This window comes from Gopherus evgoodei, chromosome 3 (genome assembly GCF_007399415.2).
Source record: "Gopherus evgoodei ecotype Sinaloan lineage chromosome 3, rGopEvg1_v1.p, whole genome shotgun sequence".
NCBI lineage: Eukaryota > Metazoa > Chordata > Testudines > Testudinidae > Gopherus > Gopherus evgoodei.
Genome location: NC_044324.1, coordinates 92,553,727 through 92,576,994, shown reverse-complemented (window position 1 = coordinate 92,576,994; position 23,268 = coordinate 92,553,727). Strand labels below are relative to the sequence as shown.

The following is a 23,268-nucleotide window of genomic DNA, read 5'->3' as shown; positions in this document are numbered from 1 at the left end:
AACCATTTTTTATATTTATTCTGCTTTGGGGTAGTGCTAGAAGGGTGAAAGCACAGTTGCCTGGCACTATAATATACAGCTATGAATTTTCAGTTAGTTACAAAGAGTCAAAATTGGAGATGATGTTTTTTGTTCTAACACATATTTTTTGTTCCAACTAAGAAGATGGTTAACATAAGAATGGCTCTAATGGGTCAGACCAAGGGTCCATCTACCCCAGTATCCTGTCTTCTGACAGTGGCCAGAGCCAGGTGCCCCAGAGGGAATGAACAGAACAGGTAATCATCAAGTGATCCCTCCCCTGTCGCTCATTCCCAGCTTCTGGCAAACAGAGGCTAGGGACACCATTCCTGCATATCCTAGCTAATAGCCATTGATGGACTTATCCTCCATGAATTTATCTAGTTCTTTTTTGAACCCTGTTCCTGCTCTTGGTCTTCACAACATCCTCTGGCAAGGAGTTCCACAGGTTAACTGTGTGTTGTGTGAAGAAATACTTCCTTTTATTTGTTTTAAACCTGTTGCCTATTATTTCATTGGAGGACCCTTAGTTCTTGTGTTATGTGAAAGGATAATCAACACTTCCTTATCTACTTTCTCTACACCAGTCATGATTTTATAGACCTCAATCATATCTTCCCTTAGCCGTCTCTTTTCCAAGATGAAAAGTCCCGATCTTATTATATATATAGTTGGGATTATATTTTCCAATGTGCATTGCTTTACATTTATCAACATTAAACTTCATCTGCCATTTTGTTGTCCAGTCACCCAGTTTTGAGAGATCCTTCTGTAACTTTTCGCAGTCTGCCTGGGTTTTAACTATCTTTAATAATTTTATATTATCTGCAAATTTTGCCACCTCACTGTTTACTCCTTTTTCCAGATCATTTATGAACATGTTGAATAGGACTGGTCCCAGTACAGATCCCGGGGGACACCACTATTTACGTCTCTCCATTCTGAAAACTGACCGTTTATACCTACCCTTTGTTTCCTATCTTTCAATCAGTTACCAATCCATGAGAGCACCTTCCCTCTTACCCCGTGGCAGCTTACTTTGAGTAAGAGCCTTTGGTGATGTTCAGAGGGGACTGTCCTAAATTTTAAATAATGGTTTATAAAAACCCTTTTAATAATGGACAAAATACTGCACATGTACAGGGAGAATTAACTACAAAACCGCTGCTTGGTAATTAACCAGTTTTCTGTTTTCGGGTACATTTGTTTAAATACTGTTGTATTGTCATCTGCAGCAAGTAGCGGCTAAAAGTCTTGTTCTGCTGAAGTCTTGTTAGAGACCACCTAGAGGTTTTCCCTATATGAGGTTAAGGACCTAATCACCTGATGGATGAGCAAAGACAAGTTCTTTCCTTTCACCTTTCACATCTTACACATGAATGTCAAGCTATCCTGCAGTGGCGTAAGATCCTGCATACCTATCTCAGGCACAAACCTCAAATTGGTTGCAAGTTCTATATTCAGATGTTACCAGCTGTAAACTCCTCAGGCACTATAACAACTTTAACAGGGAGACACAGACCATCCTCTTGGGTACTCTGATCCATCTCACCACCCAGGTAAACCTGCCTTTGTGATAAATTCAGATTACTCCCAGTCCCAAAAGCCCAGTCACTTAACCCAGCTCAGTTGCATGCTATATCTTACACCAAAGACAATCCGTATAGCCAATCCTATAATAAACTTTCTAAAGCTTTATTAACTAAGAAAAGGAAACAAGAGTTATTTACAAGGTTAAAGCAGGTAAACATGTACACACAAATGAATTAGTCTTAATTTTCAAAAGATGATAGAAACTTCTATAATAAGCAAGCTCTATATGTCCCTTAGGGCTAACCCAGCCTAAGCACTGGGGATCTTTTGCTTATATTTAGTAATCCTTGCCTCTCACAGTCCAAGCGGTATAAATATATAGTTCCTCCTTGTTAGGACTTTTTAGTCCTTCCCCCACTTCTGCTCCAAGTTGCAGATACTGGCACATTGCCTCTTCATGGGGGATGAGAGTGGGGAGAGCAATCAACAGTCTTTTGTCCTGTCATGTTCCAAAATAGTTTCTCCGGTGTCAAAGGCCCTTTTTCATCGGGCAGGACCTAACACCTTCTGTTGGAGCCTATTGTTTCACACTAGTTCATGCTTGTCACCTGTCTGGTGATTTACACAGTTACAGAGGCTTATCCTGTTGACTTTAGTGACCTGTTTAGCCACCAAAACCATAGAGAGTATGACCCTGGCTCTTCAGGGCATAAACCACATCCGTAACCATTACAGTCTTTCGCTTTGCATGTTCAGTGTAAGTGACAGCATCGCGGATCACGTTCTCCAAGAACATCTTCAGCACTCCCCGGGTCTCTTTGTAGATCAGCCCCGAAATACACTTCACCCCACTGCGTCGAGCCAAGCGACAAATAGCTGGCTTGGTAATACCTTGGATATTATCCCGAAACATTTTACGATTGCGCTTGGCAGCTCCCTCGCCCAAGCCTTTACCACCCTTACCACGGCCAGACATGGTGAAATCAAGTCACATACAACCGATAATGCAAACGCTCACCTTACAGTATGAGATACAGATGTTAAGTGAGATTGATGCATGTGGCGACATACAAGCATTCAATATAGACTAAAGACCAAGCACATTTCTATAACTCTAATACCTGTTTTGACCATACAAACACACAGGTGAGCCAGACTAATTCTAGCTCTGTATTTGTCAGTGTTCACTTGAGACATGGGGCCCTTAGCATGAGCTGGCACCTGATTTGCCAGTGTCACAATAAGAAATCGACTGCTGCTCTGCAGTGGAATTATTGCACATTGTAAAACCAACTGTTTGTATTTCTGGTCTGTAAGAGATCATCAGCAAAGCCATCACCCAATGAGCAATGTACTGCTCTGCTTATGTTAACTTCATGAGCTTGGTTTCCCCTCACGGATGCAGGGGCTGTTTTCCAGTGCTCTGCCAGAGGAAGGCAGCTTTAATTTACCATTGGACTTCCCAAGGAATCCCACTAGTGGAGCTTCCCTACGAGAGATGTGGAATATGCATCTCTCCTGGGGGTTCTGACCACACTTGGAGTTGTGCTAGCCAGTGCCAGGCCAACCAGCTGAGCTTGCGGATGCTTTGGACCATTGCAATCTCCCTGGACCCTATCCTTAGGTGGATTTTCCATGGCTAGAGGCCCAAAGTCCAGGTCTCTCCAGGAGACACAGCCTCATATCTTGATGATTTTAACAAAAACAATATCTGAAAATGCAGGACTTGCTATTAAATTCAAAAGGGCCAGTATCTGCTTTTAACAGTGAAGCCAGAGAGTATTTTTGGGGAGAGGGAGGGGGAAGAGTTTCAAGTCCTGATCCTCGGAGATACTCGGTGCCCTGGGAGTTGAGGGCACTTCTTACCTTTCAGGAAATGCTCAGCAGCTCACCGGATTGAGCCCAAGTGAGGTCAGTGTGGGCAGTCTGGTTTAAAAAAATCCACCCTCCCATCCATGCCAACCAAACAACAACAGTGAAACTCAGGGGCGGCTCCAGGCACCAGCATGCCAAGCGCGTGCCTGGGGCGGCAAGCCACAGGGGGTGCTCTGTCGGTCGCCGTGAGGGCGGCAGGCAGGCTGCCTTTGGCGGCTTGCCTGCGGAGGGTCCACTGCTCCCGCAGCTTCGGCGGACCTCCCACAGGCTGCTGCCCAATTTGCGGGACCGGGGACTTCCCGCAGGCAAGCCGCCAAAGGCAGCCTGCCTGCCATGCTTGGGGCGGCAAAATACCTAGAGCTGCCCCTGATGAAACTGAAAAACACCACCCCAAGGTGGCTATGCCTAAATTGATTGACCACATGATTGCACTGCTGTGTAACACCCTTCCTCAGCCTGTCCCCTTCCTACCTTTTGTCATCCTCCCATTTTGTCATCTCTAGTATTTAGACTGTTCGCTTGTGGGGATAGGTGCTGTGACCAATTCACAAGCGTAAGGTGGTCCAAGTTAGACACACCCCCAAGCTTACTCTGAGAGCCATATTTTCACTTAAACCTGCCCTACTGAGGTGCAAGAGGCTTTAAAGCAGTGGCTTTTCACCTTTCCAGACTACTGTGCCCCTTTCAGGAGTCTGATTTGTCTTGCGTACCCCTTAGTTTCACTTAACTTAAAAACTACTTGCTTACAAAACCAGACATAAAAATACAGAAGTGTCACAGCACACTGTTACTGAAAAATTGCTGACTTTCTCATTTTTACCACATAATATAAAATAAATCAATTGGAATATAAATATTGTATTTACATGTCAGCGTATAGTATATAGAGCAGTATAAACAAGTCATCGTCTGTATGAAATTTTAGTTTGTACTGACTTCACTAGTGCTTTTTAATGTAGCCTGTTGTAAAACTAGGCAAATATCTAAATGAGTTGATGTCCCCCGGGGAAGACCTCTGTGTGCTCCCGTGGGTACGTGTACCCCTGATTGAGAACGACTGCTTTGAAGGAGTGGAACATGTCCATTATGAGCCAGAAGAAGGAGTTAGTTAAAGCCGTACCAAACATCATTTAACACCTCATTTTATAAGTTACACCCACTGACATTCTATTAACCACCAAAAAAGCAGGCAAAAGCAGGGCTACGTGATCTTAAATGAGTGTAAAGGGGTTGACACCATCTTACACATCACTCTAAACTTGGTTCCATATTTTTCAGTCTTCTGTGAAGTTCCTAGTAAACTTTTGAGTGCTATAAAATAGCTAGCTGTAAGTCAAGCAATGCTCAAGTGATGATGGTCTTGAGTGAAGCAGATTGTCTTGCCTTATCTCTAGTAGATTTGAAGTGGTCCTGCAGAAGAGCCAGACTTGTTATCTCCCAATGATGTAATTTCGTTTGCTCCCTGCAAAAGTGTAGGGCCAGGATAGCTGGGTTAGATACATTTAAACTGCCCCCTCTTTGGTAGGCAGCCTGCCATGGGTCTGTCTCAGAGATCTCTGGTTTTCTTGGCTTGGTTTGTGACACCGAGCCCCTCCCCCGCCTTGCCTGCCCTGCTGACCCAGTCCACTTTAAGGGCTGTGGATAAGAGCCCCTATTATAAAAGAACTACTTATTATTCAATGAATTGGGCATCTTTGCCAAGGATGGGCTCCTGGAATTGGGCAAATTCCATGTACATTTGCCTAATCCTGGGTTTGATACGGTTCCTTGGCATGTACAAGGCTGATCCTAAGAGTCAGGCCATTGAACCCCTCCCAGCAGTTTCTGGATAAATAGAGGGCTTTAATATCCAGCATCACAAAGCTCACATAAGTGTCACATCCACCCATGTCCTATGGGGACTGGTCCTGCTTTGAGCAGGGGGTTGGACTAGATGACCTCCTGAGGTCCCTTCCAACCTGATATTCTGTGATTCTCTATGCGCAGGAAAGGGTGTTATGGGAAGGGAGGAGGAGTCATTGGTGAGATCAATCATGTGTTTCACTCTCTCTCAAACTGTTGCTTTAACTGAGATTATTGAAACTTTATCCTTGATGATAGTCCTACTTCCTCTAGCATGTGCATTTCTGTATGCTGGATAGGGTGGCACAGCTCCTAAAGGCTACCCTCCAGTGGGCCTGTACTCCTGGGCTAGGCTATGTGCATGAGGATAATCCTTTGCTCACCTTGTCAGGTGTAAATAGCTATGTTTTGCAGCCTTAGCGGGAGCAGATCCTTATCTGATATAAATTGAGTACAAGGGAGCTACGACAATTTATACCGGCAGCTGAAGACCTGCCCCAGCACAGTGAAGCAGCCCTGCTCCTGAAAAAGACTGCAAGGCTGTTTTGCCCTGGCCCTGCCCCTTGGGCAGTCATTCGCACCAGTGCACTGCATGTGTGAAGTGGTCCCATTCCAATGTGGTAGCATTTTACATCCAGTTGGCACTGGTGTAAATGATGAGCCCAGGGGCTGGGCAATGGAGAACTGGGCCTGGCCTGTTGCTCCAACCCTGCCACCGGTGTTTCTGGAGTCAGTAAAGCCTGCTTGGCCTAATGCAATGCTGTGGAGCAAGCATGCTAATGGCATATAAAAGAACACCCTCCCCTGCAGGCTTTCAGAACTCAGCAGCCATACAGCAGCCTTGGGAGCATGTTAGCTTCCCTGTTATATCTGTCAGGAGATGAATAAGAGCCCCATCCATGCCATTTACCCTTCCCTTGATCTGTCTTGAGGCAAACAAGCTCCCCGTCCAGGCCACTTAGCTCTCCCCTACCTCAGAGCCAGACTGCATCCCTAGCTCACCTCACCAGGCCAGATCCACAGACAGAGGGATGCACCTTTTTTATTTTTTCTGATGTGGCTTTTTGCTTTTAAAGGTTGCTGATGACAAATCTATCTATTTGGGGCAAATTGTCAGTGAGAAACTTCCGCTCGAACTCTTTGGGACAAAACTGGTTCTTTGAAAGGGTAAATCCCATTGCATGAAGGGCTGAACAATGGGCAAATGTGTTGCTGCTGCTGCCGCCACTGCCGCTGCTGCTGCTGAGGCTGGGGCTGTGACAAAGAGCGGATTAATTGGTGCCGCGGCTGACTGGTTCGAGATGGCTCCACTCAGCCTGCGCCGCGGGGAGCCCCATTGACTGGGCCCCGAGTCCCACTTCTCACAAACTCCAAACAAAAGTCAATTTCTTTTTTATAAGGCGGGGGAAGAAAAAAAAATCAGTTCGTGTTTGAGCTCGGGAAGTTGACTTGTTGGATTATAGGGCGTCATGGTCTCTCTGTCTGTCTCTCCCATGCTTTAAAGTTGTTTCTCCCCTAAGACAAGAATGAGGAAAAAAAACAAATGAAAGGACAAACAAACCATCCATACTGGTGGATGTGTGCATGCCAGCAAACCAACTGGGTCCTAGGTGTGTGTACTTGTGCATGGGGGATTTAACATGAGCTCTTGCTTAATGGTGATAAACGTCTCCATATATTCTAAGGCCATTCCTGCAGTTTTCTGTAATGCTTTGTGCTCCTTGGATGCAAGGCACTGTATGATAATCATGAATAATAACATGCTCATAGGTTTCAGAGTAGCAGCCATGGTAGTCTGTATCCGCTAAAAGAACAGGAATACTTGTGGCACCTTAGAGACTAACAAATGTATTTGAGCATAAGATGCCACAAGTGCTCCTGTTCTTTTAACATGTTCATAGAGGACATCATGGCCTACTACTACTTCTACCATTCTTTGTTTTAATTATGGAGGTTTTCCCATGTGGAAATGGGCAATAAGCATTGATTACTTTGTGTCTGACTTCAGTGGTCTCTCTGGCTCACCCCAAACTCCCATTGACTTCAAGGTGAGATTTGGATGTACAAGGAATGCAGGTTAAGTTCCATACTTTGCAATTTATAAAGGAGCAGTCAGAAATAAAAAGAGAGAGAGGTGATGTATCCTTTTCAAATATCAAGCTACATACTGATCTTACTAGACATTTCAGATTCCTGCAGTTGTTATGTGGTTGAGGTTATCTGGGCATAGTTTGGGGGTAGTTAATCACTTTAATGGTTGTGATGATCTCATGACACTTGATACACCATTTCATCATATTTGGTCCTTCTTTCAGAAAAGGTGATCTTTATAATACCACACACGAAGAAGAGGGACTCTTATCAGATGGTGCTCTCCTCATTGGGGTGGTATAATGGCATGATATATGCACACAAATACCAAAAAAGTTACCTGCAGTTCATTTTCATGTATTTTTGTCTTTTAAGGGAAAATCAGAAATTAGGTTTTTTCCTCCCCCTTTGACCTAGGTATCTGATGTTCCACCTATTTGCGTGCATTGCTCTGACATGTAGGGGCATATAGGCATACTACAGCACAAAATTAGAAGGAGTCCATTTCAGAGTCTTTAAAATAATATTATAGACATAATTATTAGTAATCTAAATATTAACTTTGAAGATAAAATATGTATTTGCTGTGCTAATAAATTAGTATTATTAGTTTTGTAATTGATTATGTAGTAGCTAAACAGAACATGAAATAAGGCTGAAGAATATGAAGTGCGGTGATTTTGATTTCCCAGGTTGATGTGAAGCTTAAGATGATTTCCATGTATTATGTGTTCATATGCTCTGGGCATGAAGTTGTAATTTAAAGTCCACGTAATTGACTCTAGATTTTATTACATATGCTCTTGCAGCAGAAGTAAGGTGTTCTGAAAATGGTTACAATTAGAGCTGAATGTTGCATATAGCTAATAGCTCTGTAAGTCTTTTCCAACTTGAAAAGAGCCTTCTAATGAGAGAAGGTAACTACTGTAGCTTCATCACTGAATCAGAGGGTGGAATGAAAATCTCTTGAAGCTTCTATTCTAAACCCAGCTATGTAGCAGGATCTGCTTTTACTAGATAGTAAAACCTTTACCGAGAGTGACGGTGACTGCACTGCATCCACTGTCTGATCCTCTTACTTTTATATTCTCTGCGCCCCCCTGCCCCGCCCCAATATATGTCCTGAATTGCTTCATGTTTAGTTGTAGTTATTGACAACTGAACTCTCAGGCTCAGATAATAATGAGTCTGGGGCAGTAGACAATTAGATTATAATCACAGAAGATTATTCACTGGTAGGCCTGGCCTTCCCCAACCTGGATCTTCCTGACAGCTGGATTTTGCTCTTAAAATCTTCATGTGGAGCCCATTTAGCGGGCAGAAGGCAATTTAATAATTAGTCTTATTCATTCTGCCCCTTTAATATCATGATTCTGTCTATTTCGCTACCAATAACTAAACCTAAATATTTTCAGGAGAGCACCTAAACCGAGGAAGGCCAGGCCAGCACCAAGAACAGGAATTACCAGTTTTTTTCAAAGGTAGTGGAAAAATTAAAGAGAAAAAGACTGGAGATGGGGCATTTAAATCTGACTAAAAGGCAGTCATTGGTGGCTTTAGCAAGAGCAGCTGCAGTGGAGTGAAGTGGCTGAAAACCAGATTGAACAGTATGAGAGAAATAGAAGAGTATGGAAGTAAATGAGTCACTTGAAGAGATGAGAGGAGAAAAATGTAGTGGAACAAATAGATCACTAGTCTGACTTTCTGTATATCACAGACCACCATGTGCACCCTAAGCCAAGCAATGGAAGTAAGACCAAAGTAAATGAGATCCACACGTAGAGAATAGGAGAGACCTGAGATGGCAGAGAAAGAATTAAATGAAATATATTGAGATAATCCTGGCCAGTGACCTGCAGCCCTGTGCTGGAGAAGAAGGTGGAAAAACTCCCAAGGTCACTGCCAATCACGAGAATTGTGACATGGATAAGAAAGAGGCTAAAGAGGAGAAGGCAATGGATTGTGCTGAAAGGTGAGTTATTGGACTGGAGGGAGGTCACTAGTGGAGTCCCTCAAGGATCTGTCTTGGAGCAAATCATATTTTTATTAATGATTTTGGCACAAAAAGTAGGAGCGTGCTAGTAAAATTTGCTGATACAAAGTTGAGGCATCATCAGTACAGAAAAGGATTGGAATATTATACAGGAAGATCTGTATGGCCTTAATGGCTGGAGTTACAGAAATGAGATGAAATTCAGTAGTGCAAAGTGCAAAATCATGCAGTTAAGGTCTAATAATGAGAATTAGGGCTGTCGATTAATTGCAGTTAACTCACACAATTAACTCAAAAATTAATTGTGATTAAAAAAATTAATAATGATTAATTGCAGTTTTAATCGCACTGTTACACAAAAGACTAACAATTGAAATTAATTAAATATTTCGGATGTTTTTCTACATTTTCTACATTTGTAATTGAAATCGAAGTGTATAGTCTGATTACAAATATTTGCATTGTAAAAATGATAAACAGAAGAAATAGTATTTTTCAATTCACCTCCTACAAGTACCGTAGTGCAATCTCTTTGCTCTGAAAGTGCAATTTACAAATATAGATTTTTTTGTTACATAACTGCACTCAAAAACAAAATAATGTAAAACTTCAGAGGCTACAAGTCCACTCAGTCCTACTTCTTCAGCCAATCACTAAGACAAAGAAGTATGTTTGACGTTTACAGGAGATAATGCTGCCCTCTTCTTATTTACAAAGTCACCAGAAAGTGAGAACAGTCATTTGCATGGCACTTTTGTAGCTGGCATTGCAAGGTATTTACATGTCAAGTATGCTAAACATTCGTATGCCCCTTCATGCTTTGGCCACCATTACAGAGGACATGCTTCTATGCTGATGACGCTAGTTACAAAAAATGTGTTAATTAAATTTGTGGCTGAACTCACTGGAGAAGAATTGTACATCCTCTGCTTTGTTTTGCGTGCATTCTGCCATATATTTCATGTTATAGCAGTCTTGAAGATGACCCAGCACATGTTGTTCATTTTAAGAACACTTTCACTGCAGATTTGACAAAATGCAAAGAAGGCACCAATGTGAGATTTGTAAAGATAGCTACAGCACTCGACCCAAGATTTAAGAATCTGAAGTGCCTTCCAAAATCTGAGGGGGACGAGGTGTGGCACATGCTTTCAGAAGTCTTAAAAGAGCAACACTTCAATGCAGAAACTACAGAACCCGAACCAACAAAAAAGAAAATTAACCTTCTGCTGGTGGCATCTGACTCAAATAATGAAAATGAACGTGTCGGTCCACACCGTTTGGATGGGTTTCGAGCAGAACTCATCATCAACATGGACACATGTCCCCTGGAATGGTGGTTGAAGCATGCTCATCTGTCACATACATATCTTGCAATGCCGGCTACAACAATGCCATGAGAACACCTATTCTCACTTTCAGGTGACCTTGTAAACAAGAAGCAGCAGCATTATCTCCTGCAAATGTAAACAAACTTGTTTGTCTGAGCAATTAGCTGAACAAGAAGTAGGACTGACTGGATTTGCAAGCTCTAAAATGTAATATTATTTTATTTTTGAAGCAGTATTTATGTACATAATTCTATATTTGTAAGTTCAACTTTAATGATAAAGAGATTGCATTAAAGTACTTGTATTAGGTGAATTGAAATATACTATTTCTTTTGTCTTTTTACAGTGCAAACACTTGTAATCAAAAGTAAATGTAAAGTGAGCACTGTACACTTTGTATTCTGTGTTGTAATTGAAATCCATATATTTGAAAATGTAGAAAACATCCAAAAATAAATGGTATTCTATTATTGTTTAACAGTGCGATTAATCCCATGATTAATGTTTTTAATCACTTGACAGCCCCAATAAGAATTTCTGCTATAAACTGGGGGCTCATCAACTGGAAGCAAAAGAGAACAAGAGAGACCTGGGTGTGGGGGACAACCGCAGGATGACTATGAACCACTAATGTGATGCCTTAACTTTGTATCAGCACATTTTATTAGTACACTCCTATTTTTTATGCCAAAGTCATTAATAACAATATTAAGTAAGCTTGGTCCCAATACAGATCCACTAATAATCTCCCTCCAGTCCAATGACTCACCTTTCAGCGCAATCCATTGCCTTCTATTCTTTAGCCACTTTCTTACCCACTTCACAATTCTTGCACTGATCCCCATCTTTCCTAATTTAATTCCTGTTTGGTACCATGTCAGATGCTTTACTGAAGTCCAAGTATAAAAAGGATCAGTTATTTTCTCAAAGAAGGAAATCAGGTTAGATTCTCACGATGAACCTTCAGTAAGCCCAAGTTGCATTACATTCCCTTTACCATTTATCTCAGTGAATTTAATTATTCTTTCCTTCACAATTTGTTCTAAAGCCTTGCATTCTTCTGAGGTCAGACTAGCAGGTCTATAACTGCCCAGATCACATTTTTCCTTTTCCTGAATATAGCTACAACATTAACGAATGTCCAGTCATATGGTACCACCCCTATATAGATTATTAAAAATTCTTGCTAGCAGACTAGAAATCGCATGTGCCAGTTCTTTCAGTATTCTGATATGGAAATTATCTGGTTCCCACCAATTTGAGTGCATTACACTCTTTAAGATTTTCCTCCACCTCAAAGGTGGTCATCTTCCACTTCTAGACACTCATTTCCATCAGCCATACTGCCTTCATGGCTACGTTCCATATTATCATCCTTATTGAAAATTGAGGCCAAGTATTCATTTAGTTTTTGGGCCATACCAGATATTTTTAATCTCTTTCCCATCAACATTGCATAACAGCCCAACCTCATCAGTCCTTATTTTCTTATTATTTTATAACTAAAAAAACCCCTCTTATTAATTTTAATTTCTTTGGCAGGAGCTAATTCAGCTTGACTTTTAGCAATTCTCGCTTTAGTCCTACATTTTTTAACCTCTGCAGTGAAGCTTTCTTTGCTGATCAGCCCCTTTTCCCATTCTCTGTAGGCTCTCTGCTTACTCCTAATAACCTTTTGAGGTGGATATTCATCCAGATGGGTCTAAAGCCTTGCCCTACGTGTCTTTTCCTGTTGCTTGAGATGCACATTTCAGATAGGTTTTTTTTGTATACTTGGTTTGAAGTAATTCCAAAGTTACAGCTGTGTTCATACAACTGTGTAGGGCCAGCGCTGCAGTGTGGCCACATTTGCAGCACTTGCAGCGCTGTTGGGAGTGGTGCATTGTGGGCAGCTATCCCAGCATTCAAGTGGCTGCAACGTGCTTTTCAAAAGGGGGGGTGGGGTGGAATGTGACAGGGAGCGTGGAGGAGACAGACAGAATGGATTTTTGGAGTTGACACTGTTCTCAGCTCCCTGCCTTGCAAGTTCTAAGGACTGGAAGACACACAGTGCCTACCTTCAATTATTTTAAAAGTTCTAACTCCCGTCCCCCGCTGCTCTCTCATTCACTAAATGCAAATTATGTACTTTTAAATACCCATCAGACCAGATAAGCAACTGCTCAACATGGACTTCCCCTTCCCCCTCTGCCGTGTGAGAGTGCTGTTTCTCTCTTCAAGCAAAAAGCTGTGAACATTCCAAAGTAATTCCCCTGCCTGCCTCCGCTCGCTCAGCAAACAGGAGCTGTGTTTGTTTTTTAAATAAGCAGTTTGGCTGAACTCCTAGCTCTCCCTTTCTTCCGGTTTGTTGTGGACAGGAATTCTGGGATACCTCCTTATACCCCAGAGGTCAATAAAAGCGCTGGTGGGCGTCCACACTTGCTGACCAGCGCTGGATCACCAGCGCTGGAATCCCTACACCCGAGGCTCGACCGGGTGTACAGCCAGCGCTGCAACCAGGGAGTTGCAGCGCTGGCCGTGCTTTGCAAGTGTGGCCACATCCTAAGTTGCAGCACTGTAACCCCCTCACCAGCGCTGCAACTCTCTAGTGTAGCCATGGCCCAAGTGTCCTTCACATTGAACTCCTGAAGCTCTTCAATCCATATCACTTCTTTGATTAATTCTCAAATCTGCCCTCTTTGAAATAAAAATATCATAGCTGCTGATCCAGTTTGGCTTATCCTTCCATTATCCTATAGAGAGATAAGTGGAGATGGAGAGAGCGATGCATTGTTATGGAGGATGCAGGGACATGTTTGAAAACAAAAAGAAAAGGAACCCAAGGCAAGAGTGAAAGTAGAGAGCAGAAGATAGTACAAAGCCTAGGGGTTAGTGGGGACGAATAGGCAACGGTGTCAAGTGTTGAGGAAAGCATGAAGTTATAGATAAATACAATGGAATCAATGGATTGGAGGGAGGGTGGAGAGAGTGTCCAAGTCTGCAGCAAAATTGGAGTGATGAATGAATGTGAAGTCACAAACGGGGTCAGGGGAAGATCAAGGGGGAGGGGAACAGGCAAGGCTGACAGAGTGGAGATAGTGGTGAGAGAAGAAACGTGGAGACAGAGATGTTAGAATCTGAGGATAAATCGGCAAGTCAGCCAGTAGGAGAGCTGGTCCACTGCTGGAGCCCAAAACAGAGGAGGTGAGGGGTGCTGGGCTTGACTCGATAGTCAAAGTGCTGGTTTAAATCCCAGGAACCTCCAGGTAGAGACTGACACTAGAAGAAGAGAGAGAGGAAGCCAAGCAACAAAAATGCAGCAGAGGGGGAGGAAGAGGTACCCGGAAGACTGTAGATGGCAGGGAGAGAAAAGACTTAGGCATCAGGTGTTAGTCCTAGTTAGGATTATACTGAGATGAAGGGGAACTAAGGAGAGACTGGATGCCTTTCAGAACAGGAGATTTGAGACCAGAATAAATCTAGTCCCAGATATGGGATTATATTTACCAAACACTGTGTGCATCATGAATCCAGCTCTGTTCTTGTATTGTTCCATTTCTTACCTGCATGTGCCAAGACCGTTAAACCCCTGGGACAAGGACCCTGGATATTTATTTGCTACACCTGCCTCACTCTGTGGCCCCGTGTACAGGGCTGAATAGACAATAACATACCATTATGCTGGATAACCTAGGTCACAACAGTTCACCCATAGGGTTCCAGAAATGTGTGCCCAAAGTTTACATATCACATAAAAGGCAAACATCATGCAGTTCCTCTACTAGATTCTCAATTGAAGCCATGCTTTCTGTTACTCAGAGTTTAGTCTGCTAAAAAGTCTGTAGTATTTTGTAGGAAGTTGCAAAAACTGGCCCATAGGGGTTCACAAAGCCCAGGGTTTGGGGTTTCCCTTTGTTTGGGAGAGCAGGAAATGTAAAGGAGAATCTCAGCTTTCATTCAAAACCAAAACTAAATCCTAACCCTCGCAGAGGCAGCCTTGAAACTATAACCAAAGCAAACTGACCTCTCCAGTTGAAAGGTCGTCACTGACCCCAGATTATTTGCTATCCCATCACAGCCACTCAGAGCTGGCCTTTTGGTCCAGAAAAATTTGTGCCATGAGTCTCTTGAAAGCTTTAGATCCAATATTTTGTGACTAACGAGGGTGAGAAATGAGAAATTCAGGGAAAGGGACAATCTGAACTTTCCTATATAGAGAGAGATATACCTATCTCATCAGAGCTGGAAGGTCATCAAGTCTAACCCCCTGCCTTCACTAGCAGGACCAAGTACTGATTTTGCCCTAGATCCCTAAGCGGCCCCCTCAAGGATTGAACTTATAAGCCTGGGTTTAGCAGGTCAATGCTCAAACCACTGAGCTAGCCCTCCCCTGCAATGGGACACATGTAATGCACCTCTGGCCCTGAAAGGCAGGGATGGGTCTATGTATTTTGCTGCCCCAAGCACAGCAGTCAGGCTGCTTTCGGCGGCGTGCCTGCGGGAGGTCTGCTAGTAATGTGAATTTGGCAGCATGCCTTCAGGAGGTCTGCGGTCACGTGCCTTTGGCATACCCACTGTCGAATTGCCACTGAAACTGCGGGACCGGTGGACCTCCCTCACGGTGACCGGCAGGCCACCCCCACCCCACGGCTTGCCATCCAGGCACGCGCTTTGTGTGCTGGTGCCTGGAGCCACCGCTGCTGAAAGGCCCTATGGCATTGGATTTTTAATGATGACATTTGTATGGCTAAAAAGATTCTTTAGGTTAATTTTTGAGGTGTTTTGAATGGCTTAGTTTCATTTTTTTCTGCTTCTGAACCTCAAACAGCTGTGCTCTTAGTAACTAAGGCTCCTGTGTTTGCTGGGGGATGTGTACAAGAAATCCTCCTCCCCTGAGTAATCTGTACTCACATGTGTAGTCCATTGACTTCAATGGAGTGACTCGTGAACAAGGACAGCCTGCTTGAGTGAGGCTGCTGTTCTCCATCCCTGGGAAATCTGAGGAGACTCAGAAGGATAAGGAGCATGAAGCAAAGCATACCACAGCTCCAGCAGCAGCTCGGGCTTGTCTCTGTATGGGAAGATTGGCCAGACTGAATACACTCAGTACTTAACAGTGGGTTTTCCAAGCGACTTTATGCAAAATAACTCCCCAGGTTATTTCTTCAGTGCTGTGATATCTGATGCCATTCGCCACATACTGTGCCCCTTTTACAAACTTATTGGTGTGCTGAGATGTAGGGTAGAATTGCTTGAAGATGTGAACTCCTGACATCTGGAGTTCTCCCGCAGGAAGAACTGGATGCTGACGCACTCTTGTTTGCCTCTGCTTTCCTGTCAGAGTCCTGTGAGTCCCCCACTTCAAGGCCTCAATGCCCAGATCACTGAGGGATGGGGCTCCCTGCAGAGCCTGGCTTTGGTGCTACTCAGTTAGCCAGAGAGGGTTGCACTGATCCAAGTGAGGTGCTCCCTCCCAAAGGCTGAGCATGCTGCTGAGCATGCTGCTTCCCCAGCATCCCTAGCCTTGCCCACCCCAAGGCTGGGCCTGGAACCACACCCATAGATCCCTATCGATCCAGGTTTCTATACCTTCCCCATTTTGTCCTGCGTAACATTTCCAACTCTGACCCTTTCGCTCTGTCCATGCTGCTAGACTTTAATTCAAGCCTTTATTATCATTCCTTCCTCTTGGGCTACTGCAGTCTGCTTCTCTCTGATACGCTCACCTCCCACCGCCATTCACATTGCAACCACGAGACTATTTTTCTTATCTGTTGCTCTGACCATATCTCCCTCCACTACCTCTTCAGATCCCTCCACCGGCGTCCCCTCTTTCACCACAGCCCAGTCAAGCTTCCTGTTCTCATCGCCAAGGGCCTTTACAACGTTGTTCTGCCCTGTTGTTTGTCTCTTGTCTTTTGTGCTGTTGCTCCTCACCCAGCACTCCATCAATGAGAGAAGCTTTATCCGTCAGTATGTCAGCTTCTCTCACAACCTTCTCTGTGCTGGGACACTCTACCTTAATACATAGATAAGGCCACTGCCCTCTCCTCCTCAAAAGCCACCCCTGCTGTGAGGCCTACGAGTAGTTTAGTTGTGCATCAGTCAGGGATAGTTGACTTCATTTATTTTTTAAAAACAGAGACCTTCTGAGCCATCAAGTTATGCAATAGCCACTTAGGGAAGGTGATCGTATTTTCGTTATCCTTGTTCTCCTTCCCACTCCTTTCCTCCGTTTGTTTGTCCATTGCTTAGCACAAAGGAGCCCTGATCTTGATGGGGCTTGTAGGAAGTGCTACAACACAAATAATAAGCAACAAGAATACTAAGTGGAGGTTGCAAGATCAGGCCCTTGCATTGTAACTTTTTCTTCTGGGATAAGAATAGTTTCCTTCTTTCTTCATGTATAGTGCCATTCTGCTCTGAAAAGTGACTGCATTTACGCTAAGGCCCAAATCCTCAAAGGTATTTAGGTGCCCACCTCCAATTGATTTCAAAGGGAGGTAGGCACCTAAGTACCTTTGAGGAACCAGGTCTAAGCCCCTTTACATGGCTCTAGCAGTGTAAAGAGGCCTTAAAATGGGTGTAAATATAGTTTATGCCCACTTTAAGGCCCCTTTACAATGTGACAGCAGTATGACGAGGTCTTTGTGTAAGTGAGAATCAGGCTCATTATGTTAGAACAGCGGTTCTCAAACTTTAGCAACCCGAGGACCCCCATTTTGATTTAAATTTTTTCATGGACCCTCAAGCCCCATGCTCAGCCTCAGTCTGACAAATTTCTAAGTTTAAAGCATTTTGTTGTGTGTATTTAAAGACTAGACCTTATGTTTATCTTAACTAAATACAGAATTAATTAGCCGTATCACACTTTAAAGATGCACAGGCAGTTCAAAGGAAGTTTACAATGCATCTAAATTATTTATTTATTTTTCATTATTTTGATTATAGTACCTAAATTATAGCCATCCAGACTCGGGGACCCATTGTGCTGGGTTCTGTACAGACACACAGTAAGAGATAGTGCCTGTTCCAAAGGGCTTACAGTCTAAGTTGAGAAAAGCTATGGTTGGGAGAAGGGAAATAATATTATTTCCATTTCACAGAAGGAGAACTGAGGCATAGATAGATGAAGGGACTTTCTCAAGGGCACCCAGGAAGTCGGTGTCAGAACCAAGAACTGAACCTAGATTTCCTGTGTGCCTTACCCACAAGGTCCTCCCTAGGGATCTCCTGTTTTCGGAAGAAGGCCTCTCCACAGGTGGATCCTGGCACTGGGGACACTGAACACTTTCAGCCAAGTAAGCCGCCAGAATGAAAGGGCCACTAATAACAGATCATCTGTCTCCCCTAGAAACGTCCATCTCCTTATCTTTAATCAGTCTGAAATACACAAACCCTACCTAATTGCCTAAGATTTTTTAGTAACAGGGTGGCAGGGTTCTGGTCTTCCTTTTTCCTCTAGTTGCATGTCATTGACATTAATAGTGTCTCTGCCTACAGTGCCAGGAGAACGTATGCTTCCATTCGCATTTTTTCTTGGAAGTTTACCTGCAATCAGCTTTCTTTTTCTTACAGAGACCCCTTGTTGAAACTTAGTTGTATGTGATCCCATAAATGGGACTGTAGCGCTCTTGCTTGGACAACCAAGCTCTAACACGCCATGCTATAATTACAGTGCCCATTCCAGCTGACAGTGTTTCCAAGAGGGCTGAATCTGAATAATATGAGGAAAAAGCAGAGCATGCAGATGCTTATCTTCTTAAACCATGCAACTTCTGGAAAAGTGTGCCATTAATTAGTGTTGTAGATGCTGCACCAGGCACAAGTCATTTGGAGCCATGCAAGAGCAGAGCTGAACGATATCTGTGAAGATCCGTATCTTTAAAACAATTTTCTACAAATGTTGATTCTCGCTGTCCAGCTCCACTCTATATGCAACATCCTTGTTCTGAGAAAGGCAGAGTAGAAACTCTTCAACAGATCAAGAAGGGCTTTGGATCTAAAACAACTCAAACTTGTTATTTATTATTTATTGTTGGGCTAAAATACATAACAAATGGGAAAGGCAATATTCACCTTGATACACAGGATTATACATCCCCTCATTGAAGGCATCAAATCATTACCAAAAATATGTTCTCACACAGGCCAAGATCTGTCCTTTTGAAGATCTGTGACCAACATATGTAAATGCGAGGGCCATATACTGTCCTAGATCTGTCCATACAGTTTCTACTGAGATTAGTGGAGGCTCAATATAGGGCCTAGAAGCAGTATATGGCTTGGTTAGGCCCACAGATAGAGGACAGTTTAAAGGGCTCTGTCCTGTTCCTGTTGAAATCAGTGGCAAACTCCCACTGACTTAAACAATTGCAGGATCTGGCAAGTGACAACAGGATTGATACCTTCTGTTTCTATTTGATATATATCAGTCAGTGTTGGTGTATCTGGCCGTGGATATGGTTGTTCAGAGCAGTATTTCTCTAAAACATGGTCAGTGTTTAATCCTTGCATTGATCCAGAGATATGTGTCAATCTGAACAAGTTTATATCTATTATATGCATCGTTCTGACTGTCCAGTTCAGAACAGGCTCCCTAATTGTATCTTAATTTTGACTTCTATGGTTACAAAATACTTACAGTTCAGCTGCACAGCACATCTTGCACTAATTTTTATGAAAACAGCTTCAATTTTTTCATATTCTCTCACATATGTGTTCTTAAGTAAAGGAAGACAATTTTAAACCATATCACTGACTTGATTATACCTGGAGTACAGCAGAACTTCAGAGTTACAAACACCGGAATTACGAACTGACCAGTCAGCCACACACCTCATTTAGAACAGGAAGCAATCAAGCAGCAGCAGAGACTTTAAAAAACAAACGAACAAAACAAATACAGTCCAGTACTGTGTTAAACGTAAACTACTAAAAAATAATGGGAAAGCAGCATTTTTCTTCTGCATAGCAAAGTTTTAAAGCTGTATTAAGTCAAGGTTCAGTTGTAAACTTTTGAAAGAACAACCATAGCAAACAACCTTCATTCCCAAGATGTTCGTAACTCTGAGGTGCTACTGTAATAATTAAATGAACAATATTATAAGCCTCTATCTGTTGCAGAAGTAAAAGTCACATAATAGAATCATAGAATTGTAGGACTGGAGGGGACATCGAGAGGTCACGTAGTCCAGTTCTCTGCACTCAAGGCAGAACTAAATAATAATTAGACCATCCCTGACAGGTGTTTGTCTAACCTGCTCTTTAAAACCTCCAGTGACAGAGATTCCACAATTCCCTTTGTCAATTTGTTTCAGTGCTTAACTACCCTGACAATTAGGAAGTTTTTTGCTAATGTCCAACCTAAACAGCCTTTGTGGCAATTTAAGTCCATTGCTTCTTGTCCTATCCTCAGAGATTAACGAGAACAATTTTTCTCCTTCCTTCTTGTGACAAACTTTTATGTACTTGAAAACTATTACCATGTCCCCTCTCAGTCTTTTCTTTTCCAAACTAAACAAACCCAATATTTTCAAACTTCTCCCATAGCTCATGTTTTCTAGACCTTTCATCATTTTTATTGCTCTTCTTTGGACTTTCTCCAATTTGTCCACATCTTTCCTGCAATGTGGCACCCAGAACTGGACACAATCTCCAGCTGAGGCCTTATCAATGTGGAGTAGAGCAGAAGAATTACTTCTTGTGCCTTGCTTACAACGCTCCTGCTACTACATCCCAGAATGATGTTTGCTTTTTTTGCAAGTGTTACACTATTGACTCATATTTAGCTTGTGGTCCACTATGACTCCCAGATCCCTTTCTGCAGTGCTCCTTCCTAAGCAGACATTTCCCATTTTGTATGTGTGCAACTAATTGTTCTTTCCTAAGTGGAATACTTTGCATTTGTGCCTATTTAATTTCATCCTATTAACTTGGGGCCATTTCTCCAGTTCTTCCAGATCATTTTGAATTTTAAGCCTATCCTAAAATCCTATCCTATCCTCCCAGCTAGTTATCCTGTGCAAACTTTCTATGCCATTCTATTATTTATGCCATTATCTAGATCAGGGGTTGGCAACCTTTCAGAAGTGGTGTGCTGAGTCTTCATTTATTCACTCTAATTTAAGGTTTCACGTGCCAGTAATACATTGTAACGTTTTTAGAAGGTTTCTTTCTATAAATCTATAATATATAACTAAACTATTGTTGTATGTAAAGTAGATAAGGTTTTAAAAATGTTTAAGAAGCTTAATTTAAAATTAAATTAAAATGCAGAGACCCCTGGACCAGTGGCCAGGACCCAGGCAGTGTGAGTGCCACTGAAAATCAGCTCACGTGCCGCCTTCGGCACACATGCCATGGCTTACCTACCCTTGATCTAGATCATTGATGAAGATATTGAACAGAAGTGGACCCAGAACCGACCCCTGCAGGACTCCACTTGTTATGGCCTTCCAGCATGACTGTGAACCACTTATAACTACTCTCTGGGAACAGTTTTCCAACCAGTTATGCACCTACTTTACAGTAGTTCCATTAGGTTGTGTTGCTCTAGTTTGTTCATGAGGCGGTCATGCGAGACAGTATCAAAAGCCTTCCTGCTCCCCTGGAATTCAACAGAGCAGGAGCTGGCCTGTGTTGCCCCTGGGTCCCAGCTATTTCATCTGAATCTTTGATTTAGGTCAGAGAGATGGAAAAACTCAAAGCCAAATAGCTGCTTATTGTCTACACAGCTGGAGAGTATCAAGATGTATATTATTCTCAATTAAACTCAGCGGCAATTTATGCTCAATGAATTCATACCTGAGTCACCTGTTTCAGACAGTAGTTGAAAAAAAGCATGGGCCAAATTAACCCCAGTTACACTTGGGAGTTACATTAGGGATGACTTTGACCTGACCCTATATACCTGATTCCCTCCTACTCCTTTTCTGTGCAGGGCCACCCAGAGGATTCAGGGGGCCTAGGGTCTTCAGCAGCAGGGGGGCCCACGCTTTGGCGGTAATTCGGTGGCGGGAAGTCCTTCCGCTCTGGGACCTGCCACTGAATTGCCACCAAAGACCCAGCACTTCGGCGGCAGGTCCCGCTTCGGCGGTAATTCAGCAGCGGGGGGTCCTTCTGCCCCGGGGCGGAAGGACCACCCGCTGCCGAATTGCCGCCAAAGACCCGAAGCAGAAGAAGCTGTGGGGACCTGCGCCCCATGAGATTTTTCTGGGGCCCCCGAGCAAGTGAAGGACCCCGCTCCAGGGGCCCTCAAAAACTCTCGTGGGGGCCCCTGCGGGGCCTGGGCAAATTGCCCCACTTGCCTCCTCCTCTGGGTGGCCCTGTTTCTGTGCTGGATACACGAAAGTATATGTGTGTGGAGATGGAAAGAGAGGAATAAGGTGGGCAAAAGTTGCTTTAAGTCACCTCTGTATCTCCTGAATTCTGGCCTGGATTAGGGCCTCCTTGCCCCTTCCCACTGCAACCTAGAGCAACCCAGAGCTGCTCTAAGTTGCATTGGCTTCTATGATTCATTCAAAATAGGACAGAATATCTGTGCTGCACTGTAGGGACTCCTACCTTGTCCCTAACCCTTCCCACCTCTGGCTCATCCCCTACACTGCAGGCTGTGAGAGTGGCCAGTATAAAGCCATTACTTTGGTTCTGTGCAAGCCCAGGAACCCTCCTGAGACAAAGGGATTCGGAGGGTACCATTTCTGTTTCCATTGCAGCCCCTTTATGTTATCTCAGTACAGTTCACAGTCTAGCCCTATGTGTATAGGGATAGCCATCCTCTTTTGAGTAAACTACACCTCCTGCTGGGCTTTGCCATCACCAATGCAGAACACTTATCAAACCAAAGTAAACTTTAGAAAGAAGATAGAATTCTAGTGTATCAAAAGTTAAGCAGGCGGGGCCATGTACTTCCCTGGGTTTGTACAGGGAATGCCTGTTGGTGACCCTGGGAGTTCTCTATATGAACTGAGGGCAGTATATAACAGGCTGCAGGCCAGACCATACACTTGGCCTATTACAAAATTCAGTGCTATGCAACATGCACACAGCGGCAGAATCGAACCATTGTAATAATAGACTTACCTGTTTGAAAACGTAGATCTTTTGGTTTGTTGCTTAATATTTGGGACTGCTATTGTGCATCCCATCTGAGGATCTCAACGTACTATATAACCATTACGTTATTGGCGCACCTATCACAGAGATGGAGAAACGAATCAAAGAGAATCCATGGCTAGCTCTTCACTAGAAATGCTGCAGCTGCACCACTGTTGCGCATCAGTGTAGACACTCACTACAGTGACTGAGAGGTGGTAGCTAGGTTGATGAAAGGAGATTAGACCAGCTTAACTAAGTCGCTCAGGGGTGTGGATTTTTCACACCACTGAACAACGTAGCTGGGTTGACTTAATATTTTAGTGTAGACCTGGCTTAGTGGCTTTCCTAACATCCCACTCCAAGTTAGTAGCCGATCCAGAAATCGAACGCAGATAGCCTGATTGCCAGGCCTGTGTTTTAATCACAGATCAGACTTCCTCTTCCTCATTGAAAAATATGCTCTAAATTATCCCTCCCCAGGCAACGTTTTTGAAAAAGTAAATT

The 23,268-nt window shown here is 43.3% G+C and overlaps 1 protein-coding gene across 1 annotated transcript; it reads right to left on the bottom strand.

Moving 5' to 3' along the window:
* Positions 1-2,218: 2,218 nt before the first annotated feature.
* LOC115647505 (histone H4-like) lies at positions 2,219-2,536 on the bottom strand. The gene has a single exon (XM_030554232.1). It carries the CDS (start codon positions 2,528-2,530, stop codon positions 2,219-2,221), a length of 312 nt encoding a protein of 103 aa, XP_030410092.1. The 5' UTR covers positions 2,531-2,536.
* Positions 2,537-23,268: the final 20,732 nt, after the last annotated feature.

Coding starts and splice junctions, on each gene's coding strand:
- LOC115647505 (XM_030554232.1), bottom strand. CDS start 2,530: ATGTCTGGCCGTGGTAAGGGTGGTAAAGGCTTGGGCGAGGGAGCTGCC.